The following is a 13,322-nucleotide window of genomic DNA, read 5'->3' on the forward strand; positions in this document are numbered from 1 at the left end:
GGGGGGGGGGGGGGGGGGGGGGGGGGGGGGGGGGGGGGGGGGGGGCAGCAGGTAACGCGCACTTATAACGCCCTCTCCCCTCCGACCGTTGCAGTTCCTCATCCCCCATCGGCCGGACACTGCCTGCAAAGACACTCGTTTACTCTTACCAATAACCAAAGATGAAGCTGCCACAGTTATTAGGCCAGCTGTGCCTCTCTTTCACACTGGCTGCCGCTGTGGACTTGACTGGTTATGAATACATTGTAGTCGGGTCCGGGGCCGGTGGTGGTCCGCTGGCCGCACGCCTCGCCATGGCTGGCAAGAAGACACTGCTGCTAGAAGCAGGTGACGACCAAGGCGCAAGCCTTAACTACACCGTCCCGGCATATCACGCCCGCTCGAGCGAGGATGACTCCATGAGCTGGGACTTTTTCGTGCGCAACTATGCCGACGAAGCACAGCAGGCCCGCAACTTCAAGACGACGTACGAGACCCCCGACGGGGGCGAGTACACTGGCCTGAACCCTCCCGCCGGTTCCAAGATGAAGGGTGTCCTCTACCCAAGAGCCGGCACCCTTGGTGGATGCACGGCGCACAACGCCATGGTCACCATCTATCCGTTCCGCTCCGACTTTGACGACATAGCAAACCTCACTGGCGACAACTCCTGGTCTGCCACCAACATGCGAAAATACTTTACCAAGATGGAGGACAACCGCTACCTTCTCCCGGGCAAGGCGGGTCACGGGTACTCAGGGTGGCTGACCACTCAAACCGCTCCTCTGACCATCGCCCTGGGCGACCTGCAGCTTCTTGGATTCTTTGTGGGCGCTGCCGCTGCGCTCACAAACTGGTCGACCAATCTGGTCTTCAACCTCGCCACGCTGTTCGCCGGGGACGCAAACGAGGACTCGGCCCTGCGCGACAGCAGACCTGGCAACTTCCAAGTCCCACTGGCGACGCGTGATGGTGCCCGTGTCAGCTCCCGCGACTTCATCGTCGCGGTCCGTGATGCCAAGAATCCGGACGGGAGCAAGATGTACCCGCTCGACGTCCGCACCGACGCCCTCGTCACAAAGGTCTTGTTCGACGACAGTACTCCTCCAAGGGCCACTGGTGTCGAGTTCCGCGACGGCAAGTATCTCTACCGCGCCAGCCCGAGATCCAAAAAGGCCGGGCCCGGCGTGCGCGGCACGGCAACGGCTTCGAGAGAAGTCATACTCGCAGCTGGCGCCTACAACTCGCCGCAGCTCCTCAAACTGAGCGGCGTCGGCCCCGCCGCCGAGCTGGAGCGCCTGTCCATACCCGTCGTAAAGGACCTCCCGGGCGTTGGCGCCAACCTCCAGGACCACTACGAGGTCTCAGTGCAAGGAACAACCCCTTCGAACTTTCCCTCCCTCAACGGCTGCACGTTCTCGCCCGAGACTACCCAAGACCCCTGCCTGACACGCTGGCAAAACCCGATACTGGGCAACCGGGGCATCTACTCATCGTCCGGTTTCGCCAGCGCCATATACTACAAGAGCAAAGAAGCTAAGGGTAGCGACTGGGACGTATTTTCGTTTGGCGGGCCCGCCAACTTCCGCGGCTACTTCCCGGGCTACTCGGTCAACGGTTCAGCGCGCCACAACGTCTTCAGCTGGGCCGTGCTCAAGGCGCATCCGCGCAACTCGGCCGGGAGCGTCACTCTCCGGACGGCCGACCCGCTCGACGTGCCCGACATTGTGTACAACTACTTCAAGGATGCCGGCTCCGACAAGGACCTGCGCGCCATGACGGAGGGCGTAAAGCTCTTCCGCAACGCCCTGAAGCTGCAGCTGCTTGGACAGCCGCTCCGCGAGGAGCTGCCGGGTGATGCCGTGCAGACCGACGAGCAAATCGCAAACTACATTCGCGACACGGCCTGGGGCCACCACGCCTCGAGCACATGTGCGATTGGGACCGACGACGATCCCATGGCGGTGCTGGACTCGAGCTTCAGGGTCAGGGGAGTGACGGGCTTAAGAGTCGCCGATGCTTCTGTCTATCCCAGGATACCCGGGACTTTTACGGCAGTTTCAACGTACATGATTGGGGAGAAGGCAGCCGATGTTATAATTTCTCAGGAAAGTGCCTACACGAGGTAGTTTTATATGTTGGAATAGCTGGAGCAAGCTCCAAAGTATATACATTATGGGAGGCTGGGTAGTTACGGGACCAACTTGTCTATCTGATCTTAAAAAAAAACTGTACATAGGCCAAGTCACGCTTGCGTGATTTGGCACCATTTTCTCCTCCTAACCAATCCAATAATAATATCATACCTTGAACATTACATGCAGTGGTTATAAAATCAGTTAAGTGCAATTGTCTTATAAAATATCTTTGTAATTGGCATCGGTGTACTTATTTTTAACTAGTGGCCACCTGCCTGCAATAGGCAATAGGGGGTGCAGGGAAGCCCCGTAGATACCTACCTACTTACCCTGCACCTAAGACCACCAGCAAAATTTGGGCCCGCTTAAACCAATCCCTGTTCCAGCAAGCCATGGAAAACACGCTGAAATTGAGGAATCTGCTCCTTTTATTACACCGCGCCGCCACCTCTGCAAAAGAAGAATAACCAAGAGAGAGAGAGAAAAAAAAAGGGAGCAGGGCAAAGAAATGCATCATTTGCCTTTATTCAAAACCCCTGCCGAAAAATGCCCCTGATACGACCAGGCGGCGGCGGAGTCCTGGGCTGGGCAGCGACGGCGGCGGCACGTCGCCACGGACATCTGAACCTCGGACGCTGCTGCCGACGCTTCTACTCGGCCAGAGTCTCGGACCCGCTGCGAATCCTCTTTTGCGGCTCCGACGCCTTCAGCTGTGAGTCGCTCCGCGCCCTGGATGACGTCCGTCGCAGCGAGCCCCGGCTCGTCAAGTCGATTGACGTCGTCACTCGGCCGCCGAAGCGGACCGGGAGGGGATTGAAGGTTATTAGGCGTGGTGAGCTTTTCTTTTCTTTTTTTTTTTTTGGGTCGAAACGGAAACCTAAATAAAAATAAAAAGTTGTTGCTCAACTTCTCACCGTCGTACTGACATGTTTTGAGCAAAAAAAATAGCCCCAATAGAAACACTGGCAACGGACCTGCAGCTACCCGTGCACCCGTTGGACAGTTTCCGCGAGTGGGAGGTGAGTTTTTTTGTTTCTCGCCAAAAACGGCCACCTAGAAAAACAGCAAGTTGCACATCAACTATTGGATCCCATTGGCTCACGTGATAACCCTCGACAATAGCTTCCCCTTGTGGACGGCGAGGCTATCAACTTGATAATAGCCGTGTCTTTTGGCCTGTTTATCCCTTCAAGGATTCTCAAAGCCGTTAAATACGGCGGACTGAATCTCCATCCGTCATTTCTTCCCGAGTAAGAACATCACTCAAAAAAAGCACCTTTGTTTTTTCCCATCCTTTTTTTTTTTTTTGCTCCATATCCATATATTCTAGATCAACATAAACTAACGCAGAAACTCCATGACAAAAGCCTCCGCGGCTCGGCCCCCATCCAATGGGCCATCATGCTCAGCCGCCAACACACCGGCGTGACTCTGCAGACCCTCGACGACAAGGCCTTCGACAGAGGGCTGATCCTCTCCCAGACCCCGCGCCCGGGCATCCCCATCATGCCCGATGCCACCACGGCCGACCTGACGGCCCAGATGGCCGCTCCGTCCGCGGCAATGCTGGTTGCCGGCCTCCGCGCGGGCCTTCACGTCCCCCCGCTGTCGCCGCTGTCCGACCACGACGCGCACGCCCCCAATCCGGGCTTCCACGCCCGCAAGCTGACAAAGCAGGACGCCGAGCTGCGGTGGGACGAGCTGCTGGCCCGGCGCTGGAGCTGCGACGACGTGGGCCGCCGGCACAGGGCCCTGGGTCCGCTCTGGGGTAGGACCGCGTCGTTGGTGGCGCTGTCTGCTGCGTCTAACGGTTTATCACAACAGCAGCAGCAGCAGCAGCAGCAGCAGCAGCAGCAGCAGAAGCAAAAGAAGAAGCGCAATGTGCCAACCGAGCCACAGCGAGTTATCCTGGAAGGCATCTCGCCGCTACCCGAGGGTCATTATTCCGGGTTAGACGAGGCTCGTATCTGCGAGGCTGTGAAGAAAGTGGTTTCGGGCGAGCCGTCTGCTCCGTCTGCTCCACACGCAAGCGGCGAGAAGCAACCGCCTTTCTCCCAGCCACCACCCCTCAGCCTGCTCGAGGTCGAATGGGAGATGGAGCCGAGCGAAGGAGAAGAGGCAGCACGACGTTACAAGACGTACTGGATTCCTTCAAATTCTGACAAAAGCAACGGGCGGGCTGTCTGCGTCCTGGTCGTGTTCGTGCAGAAAAACGACGCGTCTGGGCCTGCGCTCGAGTATACGCCATGCAGGCTTGGCGTCGAATCGATGAAGATGGAAGGTCAGCCCTCGAGGCCGGCGTTGGAGCTGGTCAGATACCTTGGGGCTCGGGGTCCGCTGCCGTTGGCTGCAGCGCCGACCAAGTAGGACGCCACTATGCATGCATGCGGGCTTTGCAGGCAATATCAGGCCACCTATAGGTGGATAATTGGGCGAGACTTCTACCTTAGTGTAATATTAACATGTAAACCAAAACTGCCGGCTTCAATACCGGACCCGGATTCTAACGTCATTACCGTCGTACAACATTATCAGTCGCTGTGCTAAATAGGCTGTTGTTAATTCTTATCTGCATCATACTTGCGCAAGCACTTCACCTTGTTGCTCGTCCAGACCGTCATCAAGTTCAAAATACTTTACATTTAATTGGTCGTTTGACGTATTCGCGTAGACCAGAACACATCTTTGTGGTGGTAGCATCGGATCCTCTACAGAATCCGTTTCCTCCACCCTGCCAGTAAGAGTCGATCATAATGTCATGAACAAGCTAATGAGAAAGCCCAGATATCAGATCTGAAAGTCACCTGTACGCCCCCCAATTCCAGGTACCGACCGAATTTGAAAACAAAATACATAAGAGTTTTACAAGGCAACGACCGTTCCGTCCGCCAGGGAATGGAAGCCATACCGTCACAGGTTGTTTGCATACAATAGATCAAAGAAAATTCCCTTTTAACGGGCGGAATCTCTTTTCCGTCGTTGGCATTGTAACATTGGCATAAAGAGACTTAGAGGCTCTTGGTCATCTTGTCCTCGCCGTTGACACTGCCGTTGCTGGACGAGGTGTCCGTCTTGGCTAAAGTGTCCTCGTCATCAAGCTCAGCGCCCATGCTCTCCTCGAACACGGGCTCCGGCTCGTTCACGTCAAACTTGGTCTTGAAGTCATACTGACCACTGGTGTAGCTGCTGCTGTTGGACCGACGGCGGGCATGAGCAAAGGTGAAATTCTCGTCGAGAACTTCCTCGCCAGCGTTACCCCTAATCAAGGTTATATAAGTCAGACCTTGATCATCAATTAGGTAGTTTTGTGGTTTCGGTTTCTGCAATTGAAACGTACCAGTTGGAGCGACCACCGCCGTTTTTCTTGATCTTCTTAGGCTCGTTATCAAGAAAGCCGTGCTTGGCAAAATACTTGGGGATATGCTCCTCAGGGAGAGCAGTACCGTTGGCAAGAGCGGCGTGGTTGCGGTTGTTGGCCTTGTGGGAGCGGGTCACTATGTACATTGATCGATGTGGTTAGCATTTAGCCATGTCTTGTACTAACCATCATTTGCAGGCCTGAGTGGAAGAAGGACATTAGCCAACTTACTGATGAAGATTGATAGTTGGGGTTTTTGGATTTGATTTCTAGCTCGATTGAACGGGAAATAGGATTATCAAACCAGGTAAGAGGACTGGTTCGCAAGGTGTTATTCTTTGGATGTTGACGAATCTTGGGATGGAGAAGTCCCTTTGCTGTTGTTAAGGTTTGACGTTAGTATGATGGTCAAATGCGGGGTCAGTCATTCAAAGCTGGGGAGCGGTCCGTTCGGGCTGCGAGATTCGGCGTAGGCTGTTCATTTGAGAAGGAAGGGATGGAATAGGACAACGTGACGCAACCAGACGGCTTTAGGGATCAATTGATGGAGAAAAGGAAAGCCCATTGACTTACCTACTGCTTGGAACTAGAACCTATGATGGCTGGTGATGGTTGAAGGTCGTTTGTAGATGTGGTTGTTGATTAAGTGCGAATATTGATAGATAAGTGTAGTACAAGTTTGAAACAAAGGACAAGATGGATGGAATTCAGAGTTAAATTTGTAGTGTAGACTTTCTGCCTCCCAGAGATTGAAAAACGCCGTGGATGTTATAGTGTGTCGTGAGATTTGGTTGATAATGCAAGATCTTTTACAACAGAGGTGATGTGGTGAGGTGATGAAGGAAAGAGCACGCCACTGATGGAGGAGGATTGGGGAAGCTACTGCCTTTTAAAATAAGCGCATACTGGGTCTATTTGCTCATTCCATATGCCGCCCATCCATGCCTGGGCGTTTGTTTGCTGTTTGGTGAGGGGTGCCACCCAATGGGGATCTGCAGATTCGACGAGACAGTCCATCCATCAGGCGAGTGAGCTACTTCTACTTCGTACCTACCTACCTACCTTACCAAACGATTGCATTACCCTGCCCACGCAGCTCCATACCATTGTAAACCTTGGAGGGAACAAGCTTGTTTATTCCCACTGTACCAGGGATAGCTGCCCTGATTCCATGTTACTATGACACTGCTTTCATGCTGTTTTGGAAGGCGGTACGTATTAATTACTACTGGAATAGTATGCCGTAGCAATGAAAACCCCTTTGGACTAGTTCACGAACCTTCCCCATTCGACAACCTACCCTTGCTCGTCCGCTGAGTGGTCAATGGAGCTTTCCCGAATAGTCGCGTGACCTCACCCGAGCAGTGGACTGACTTCAATTTGGCACAAGTGGGGCCATGGGCTGCTTTCTACCGAGATCCTTGGAAACATCGAGAAACGGACGAGAACTGCAAAGATGACAAGCTGGCATTTTCAAAAACCCTTTTTTTAGGCCCCAGTCGAATGAATTGAATTGTGGAATTCGGTCAATCCACCAACGGACCTGTCTTACAATGTACTGTGTCAGCTTGTGGTAGCTGCCTACCTCTAGGTAGCTTACAGGCCCCTACATGCAGCGTACTGTACCTCGGTCAGAATCTCGATGGGTCCTAACTGCCCATGTTCTGGTCCAACTCCAACTGCGAGACCTAGTCAATGCATGCTGCTGCCAAGCAGGAATGCCGGGTCGCACAGCCCCAGCTTTCGGTGGTCAGGGTCCTGTTGTCCTGCTGAGGTGCTCGAGCTGCGACAAAACGTCGGTCCACCCTTGGCTCAATTCGGGCCCTTATCACTGCATAATTACGGTAACATTTTCTTCTTTTCTTCTGTCTAGCAGGTTGTAGAACATTCACTGTAATTTTTTTGCATATTATCACTCACTCCAAGTTCCTCACTCCAAGCCTTGCATTTGCTTTCCCGTTCTTAGCAGTGAAGCTCTTTGCCTATTACAGCCATGGCCAAGTCAAGAACGAGACGCTGCGTGACATCATTCTCTCCAGCTTGTACTCATAGTAGCTCTACCCCACACAGTACCCCCTGTCTCAGGTACAGTCGGGACGATGGTTGGATTCATAGAATGCGGGGTACTCCATACCCATCGCCAGGACCCTTGGTACCCAGCTTTCCAGCAAGCGACAAGCCAGACAAGCCTGCATAGTAGAGTTTGTGTATAGCCCAAGGTTTAATTTATCGTCACGAGGTTCGATTTTCCCGTCTCTTCTTTTTTGAACTGCGTTTCTATGTTGCGCGCAGTCATCCCAATCGGATCAATCGATGGGTTTTGAAAAAGGATTCATTGCAAAGTTCCTTCGTGTTTCATTTCTAGAGCCAAAGAAATGGGAAAGCCCCTGGACGTTCTCGGGTTGTCCGGATGCCCTAGCCGCGCAAGCCGCTCCCTATCACGTAACAGCTGGGAGGCGGCTGAGGCAGTTTCTCCGTTGGGACGAAAGCACTCTTACAGATGTACTGTATAATTGATAGCATCCTTTCCTCTGTACGGTTATCTCTGGGGACGTGAACCTTGCATTTTCCCGTTCACGCCATCAGTGTGGATTCTTACGCATTTACCCCTGAGTCACTCAATGTCATGAGGCCTCAAGGATTTGGGGAAAGGTCGGAAGGGGTAAACATAGCATGTGGTAAACACCACGTACACTGGTCGCCGTAAGGGACTCAACGGTTCAATAGGCGGTTTTAGTGAGCCGCATTGCATCGGGTCCACCGGCACAGGCTACTCTGATTCCCGGTGGATGTCGGGGGCTGGTGTTTTCCGGTTCAGATGGACTGTGTGGGGTCAAAATGTGCCCACCAGCAAATATGTGGTACTTACCTGACACTATATTGTACAGCATTGACGGATATACATAGTAGTAAGGAATAAGCATAGTCAGCTGGCAGAGGACAGCAAACATGTACAAAATTGCCGTATGTTTATCATGTGAGATTGCCTGGACGACCAAAAATCCCCCTTTATTCCACATATGCATGCCAGTTATCGCAAGAGCAGAAAGACCTGGATACTCTTTACAGCACTTCGGATCATTTAGCTGTAAAAAGACTGACTAGAACTCTCCAGAGACATAGAGCTAGATGTTGTTAAAGAAATGTTTGCCTATCCATCAAGAGGCACATGCGTCACGCACATATCTCATTTTCCTCCACATTTTTCCTCTCTTCATCGCCAGTACTGCCTACACAGTATGCTCCTTTCCATCTATCTGAGTCATTAAGCAGGATGGAGAGTGAATCATTACACGTTAGTTGGGGTTATTGCTCAAGCTCCGCCCCTCAACCTGCTCCCCCGCCGCAAACGCATACTGTACATTATCCCTAAAGTGCAGTTTGCAGTGTTGCCTCAATGTTCGTATCGACTAGCCTTTGTTCTCGTGACCTTGACCGGTGGGCACCGACAACGGGATAGGCACAATTGATATTGCGGAGTACTTTGGTGGTCAGGGTGGAATTGACCGATATCGGAGCCTCCGTTATCGCTTGTTTGTGATCCACCCAAAATTGACTAACACCGGAGATGCCCCTTCAAGGCAGGTCAAAGAGGAGCGAGCAATAATAACGCATAAATATCTGGCTGTGGTCAGTTCAGCATCTGTCTCGAAGTCGGCGAAATGAAGTTTCTCTCGTTAGCTGGCCAATCAATTGTCCCTTATTCAGGTTAAATGACAGCCAAATGACCGAAGAGAGCAGACTTAGTGGGAGAAGGGCCCCACATTGTTTGTGTAAGGCGAACTGCTGTCAAGTGCATTTGTAATTCCAGTGAAGAGATTGATAAGATTCAATGACTGAAACTGTGATTGTTCTGCATGCACTAACTCGACCAAAATCAAAGTCTGAAAGAAGGAAGCTTTACCTACGTGTTATCTACCTACACAATAAAGCTCTCTATTGTTTCATTGAACCCTGAAAGTATTATTGGAGTTTTCCAAGTCAATGTAACCACCTTTTTTTTTTTTTTACACTGGATTACAAATCTCGGCGTTTGATCGGATTTCAATTAAGAAAAAAAAAAGGGTGCCCCTCTGCCCGATTTAACGCCACTCGCGTACCCCGCGAACGACGAGGGGACCAAAGAAGAAGGAAAAAAAAGAAAAAGAAGAAAAAAGAGAAATAAAAAGAAAAATAATTAGACAATGTCGCCCGCGACCGTGACGATCGACACAACGCCCGACTTCAGCAATGGCGGCGCACCACACAGCACGCTCCTTCTGGCACCGCCCGCCATGGCGGCGCAGCAGGACGCCATGGCTGCCGCGCTGACGGACGCGGCGCCGCTCGGCAGCCGACCGGAGCTCTACATGCTGGACCGGCTCGCCGCGGGCCTGACGAACCTCGCGCCCGCCGCCTACGATCTCGTTCTCGTCCTCGCTTCCGGCCCGGACCCGCTGCTCTCGCGCCGCGACGTGTTTGCCAGGATCGCCGACGCCATGAAGCCCGGCGCCAAGCTGCGCGCCCGCGACGGCTCGCCCCTCGACGCCACCGTCGCCAAGGAGGCCATCCTGGCTGGGCTGGTCGAGAGCGCAGAGGGGGGTTATGAGAAGCCCGCCGAGGAGGAGGCTGCCGTGCCGCTGAGGTTTTTGAAGAAGAAGAACAAGGTCCAGCCGGCTGGCGAAGGTGGTCCCGTACAAAGCCCCGCCGCCGTTACAAAACCACTCGCGCCGGAGCCGGCTGCTGCTGCCAAGTCTCTGCCGAACGGTGTGGTTATGGTGGATCTGAATGATGACTTTGACGTGTCGGACGACGAGATGATCGATGAGGACGAACTGATGACGGAGGAGGATCTGATGCGCCCAATCCAACAACGTACGTGCAGTCTCCTTTGTCAAACAACGTGCTATATTACTGGCCATCCATAACTTGTACTGACATTTTCTTTCTCAAACTGCCAACAGCCCCCGAGTGCGCCCCGAAGCCCGGAAAGAAGCGACGCGCATGCAAAGACTGCACATGCGGCCTGGCCGAGCGCCTCGAGGCCCAAGACAAGGCGAGGCGCGACAAGGCCGACAAGCAGCTGCAGGAGAAGGCGGCCGCGCCCTTCAAGCTCGCGTCCGAGGACCTGAACGAGCTTGACTTTACGGTGCAGGGCAAGACGGGCTCTTGCGGCAGCTGCGCCCTTGGCGACGCCTTCCGCTGTGCGGATTGCCCTTATATCGGACTTCCGGCGTTCAAACCCGGCGAGGAGGTGACGATACTCAACAACGTTGCGCAGCTGTGAAACGGGATCTCTCTTTTGTGTTGTGACTTTGATATCCCCCCTTTTTTGTGGGTTTCGATGGCATTGCAAAGCTCCAGCGACATAATAGAGGAGCGGCAAGTTTGGGGGAGTAAAGGCGTTCTGGGTTGTTAGATGATATAAAACGCATTGTTTAATGTTAAGTTATTATTTGTACACCTGAAGTTATGGACCTAAGCAACGTACTTCCTGCGGGTAAATCAAAGTCCTGGCATTCAGCATCAGTGAAGCAAGTTACACAGACATTGCTCTCGACAACATGCGCCCTATAAGAGCTGCAGCTAGGCTGTATCCTCCATACGATTGCAACGCCTCAGCTACCTCAACTATTATTCGGGCTGTTACTCCGGATACAAGTATCGGGGCAGGTGTTCGAGACTTCCAAGTTGCACTTCTCACCTGGCCGCCGCCCTGATTGACCCTAGCTACCGAGGCGCCGTTACACCTCTCTGTTATTATCAAAAATGCTGGGGCTATGAGGTAGCGAGGGTCTATGTCCAAATGGGAGTACAGACAGTTCCGAGACGTCGATTTAACTCGAAGATGAGTATTTCTACTTGCGACTGCCTGCCCCGGGGCTCCTTGTTGCGGGATTTCGTCGCCCTCCAAAGCCTGCGAAATCTACATGCATCGGCAGGACCAGCCTCCTTTTGCATGTAAAAGAACGGGCTAGGGGAGGGAGCAAAAGAGAGAGAGAGCACAAAAAAAGCCAAAAACATACAACACCGAGGATTCCCCAGTGGTCACCCACCTGAGTACTAGTTCGGCCCTCACTGGTTTGACTAGGGGAGAGCGGACGGGATCCCGTATATTCCAGTGGGTATGGTCGTATGTGTTGGAGGAGTGGTTTCGTAAAGATTATATGCCTCACTGAATTGGGACGAGGACAAAATGCATGGATTTTGGGATCCGCGGCGTCCAAAAACGGACGCTTTCGCTCGCCGTCTCATTAACGTTTTCCTTCAGCAAGACCCACACGACCTTTACGAACCTAATTGAAAGTCCACATCAGACCCTAATATTTGGTTTGACGCCGTTAAACCGTCATCACCGTCACTACCCCGGATCGTGGCAGTATTATATATAGGCAGCTTCTCCAGCGCGCATCCCACATGAGTTCTGCACAGATAAGCGGCCAGCATCTTGGCCCTCCTCTCCGTATGTTGGGTGGTTGCAGACTCGTTGAGTTTCTGTTCCCAAGTGATTGACTCGATTCTGGCGGCGGCAGTGCCGTCCGTCCCCGTGGATTTGACGTGCAGGATATAACATTCCGCCCTTGTCCAGCTCCGCATAACGTATACACAAGTCACCCCGTCGCCGTCCGGCTCTGCGGCGGCGATGGCCCATTTGTCTTCCATCTGCCTGGGTTTGAAGCCCAGTTTGAGCTCGGCGAAGTCGGCGGCGCTGATGTCCAGATCCCATCGGGCGGTTGCGGGTTCCCGCATGGGTTGACGGTTGGTGCGCAGGACGGCGGGTGTTCGGTCCGCGTTGATGTCCCACCGGCGGTCCAAGCCGTAGGCGTGGCGGACGATAGGGTCGTTGGTGATTCCCGACATTTCTGGTTCCGAGATTCGGATATTGTGCTTGGTGCTTGGAGGTTGTTTTTCTTTTTTCTCCTTAATTTTTTTCTCTCATACCACAAAGAGCACTCGAACCACACATATTCTTTTTCCCCCAAACCCTTATCCATCACAAAGCCGCAACATCCCTCTTTAGCCATGCTCACCCGCGCCTTTCTTCTCCCCGCCCTCATCCTGTGGCTGGTGGGTGCCGCCCTGGCCGTAACGCCAGCTCTCCTCTATCGAGGCGAGCTCCGCTCTCCCGCAAAGGTCAAAGCGGATGGCGGCTTCAAGGCCCTCGGCTCCAACAGGGGCTCGATTGAGACGTATGTCTAATATTTCCCCAAGGACACCTAACTAGTCTCCTACTCTGCGAGCAAGGAAAGGTCCATGTTCTTCGCCGACGAGGACGGCTACGCCTGATCCATCGACACCACTGACATCACCTTCACAGACGCCGCTGCGTACATTCTCAGAACCAGGCCAGCTTCTCGGCCGACATCAAGGCGAAGATTCAGAACGAGGGGGGCAACTGGAGCAGGGATGATCTCGAGTGGTTGACTGCGAGCACTGTCCCCTACACTTCCATCATCGCTTGGAAGAGGGTCATCGGTAACGTTGACGGTGATTGGGAGAAGAACCCGGATTATACTGGGTGTGTGGCCGTGGACGGTCTGCAGAGGCGGGACCTGGGCGGTGCTTGTGCCACGCGGCCGCCTGCTGCCAAAACGCCCGCTACTAAGCAGTCTATTGCTAAACAGCAGCCGACTCGGCAGCAGTCTACCACTAAGCAGCAGCCTACCCGCCAGCAATCTACCCGGCGGGGAACGACCCAACGGCGGCCTGCTATCCGCCAGCAGCGCCGCAGGTAAGCAAACAAAACCAGGCGCTCGGAATTTGGATATGAGGACCTTGACAGACATGTAGAATTGAAGTAAGCACATAGTAAAACTGTACAAGTGTTGGGTGTTTGGAAAGTTATTTCTTTTTTTTTTTTTTTTTTT

The 13,322-nt window shown here is 53.2% G+C and overlaps 6 protein-coding genes across 6 annotated transcripts; 4 read left to right on the forward strand and 2 right to left on the reverse strand.

Annotated features, from left to right (window-relative positions):
* Positions 1–161: 161 nt before the first annotated feature.
* PgNI_08514 (uncharacterized protein) lies at positions 162–2,108 on the forward strand (the record flags this gene model as incomplete). Its single annotated transcript, XM_031128510.1, has 1 exon — positions 162–2,108. The coding sequence occupies one exon, from the start codon at positions 162–164 to the stop codon at positions 2,106–2,108; it is 1,947 nt and encodes a 648-aa protein (XP_030978576.1).
* Positions 2,109–2,492: 384 nt separating this feature from the next.
* PgNI_08515 (uncharacterized protein) lies at positions 2,493–4,484 on the forward strand (the record flags this gene model as incomplete). The annotated part of the gene is made up of 4 exons (XM_031128511.1): positions 2,493–2,949; positions 3,066–3,136; positions 3,240–3,367; positions 3,485–4,484. The coding sequence occupies exons 1-4, from the start codon at positions 2,664–2,666 to the stop codon at positions 4,482–4,484; spliced, it is 1,485 nt and encodes a 494-aa protein (XP_030978575.1). The 5' UTR covers positions 2,493–2,663.
* Positions 4,485–4,595: 111 nt separating this feature from the next.
* PgNI_08516 (uncharacterized protein) lies at positions 4,596–5,621 on the reverse strand (the record flags this gene model as incomplete). Its single annotated transcript, XM_031128512.1, has 2 exons — positions 4,596–5,375; positions 5,455–5,621. The coding sequence occupies 2 exons, from the start codon at positions 5,619–5,621 to the stop codon at positions 5,126–5,128; spliced, it is 417 nt and encodes a 138-aa protein (XP_030978578.1). The 3' UTR covers positions 4,596–5,125.
* Positions 5,622–9,383: 3,762 nt separating this feature from the next.
* PgNI_08517 (uncharacterized protein) lies at positions 9,384–10,952 on the forward strand. The gene is made up of 2 exons (XM_031128513.1): positions 9,384–10,329; positions 10,419–10,952. Exons 1-2 carry the CDS (start codon positions 9,660–9,662, stop codon positions 10,739–10,741), a joined length of 993 nt encoding a protein of 330 aa, XP_030978577.1. The 5' UTR covers positions 9,384–9,659; the 3' UTR covers positions 10,742–10,952.
* A 790-nt stretch (positions 10,953–11,742) lies between these two features.
* Positions 11,743–12,315, reverse strand: PgNI_08518 (uncharacterized protein; the record flags this gene model as incomplete). Its single annotated transcript, XM_031128514.1, has 1 exon — positions 11,743–12,315. One exon carries the CDS (start codon positions 12,313–12,315, stop codon positions 11,743–11,745), a length of 573 nt encoding a protein of 190 aa, XP_030978569.1.
* Positions 12,316–12,477: 162 nt separating this feature from the next.
* On the forward strand, positions 12,478–13,190 carry PgNI_08519 (uncharacterized protein; the record flags this gene model as incomplete). Its single annotated transcript, XM_031128515.1, has 2 exons — positions 12,478–12,644; positions 12,773–13,190. The coding sequence occupies 2 exons, from the start codon at positions 12,478–12,480 to the stop codon at positions 13,188–13,190; spliced, it is 585 nt and encodes a 194-aa protein (XP_030978568.1).
* Between the last annotated feature and the right edge of the window lie 132 nt (positions 13,191–13,322).

This window comes from Pyricularia grisea (assembly GCF_004355905.1).
Source record: "Pyricularia grisea strain NI907 chromosome V map unlocalized Pyricularia_grisea_NI907_Scaffold_6, whole genome shotgun sequence".
Classification (NCBI taxonomy): Eukaryota; Fungi; Ascomycota; class Sordariomycetes; order Magnaporthales; family Pyriculariaceae; genus Pyricularia; species Pyricularia grisea.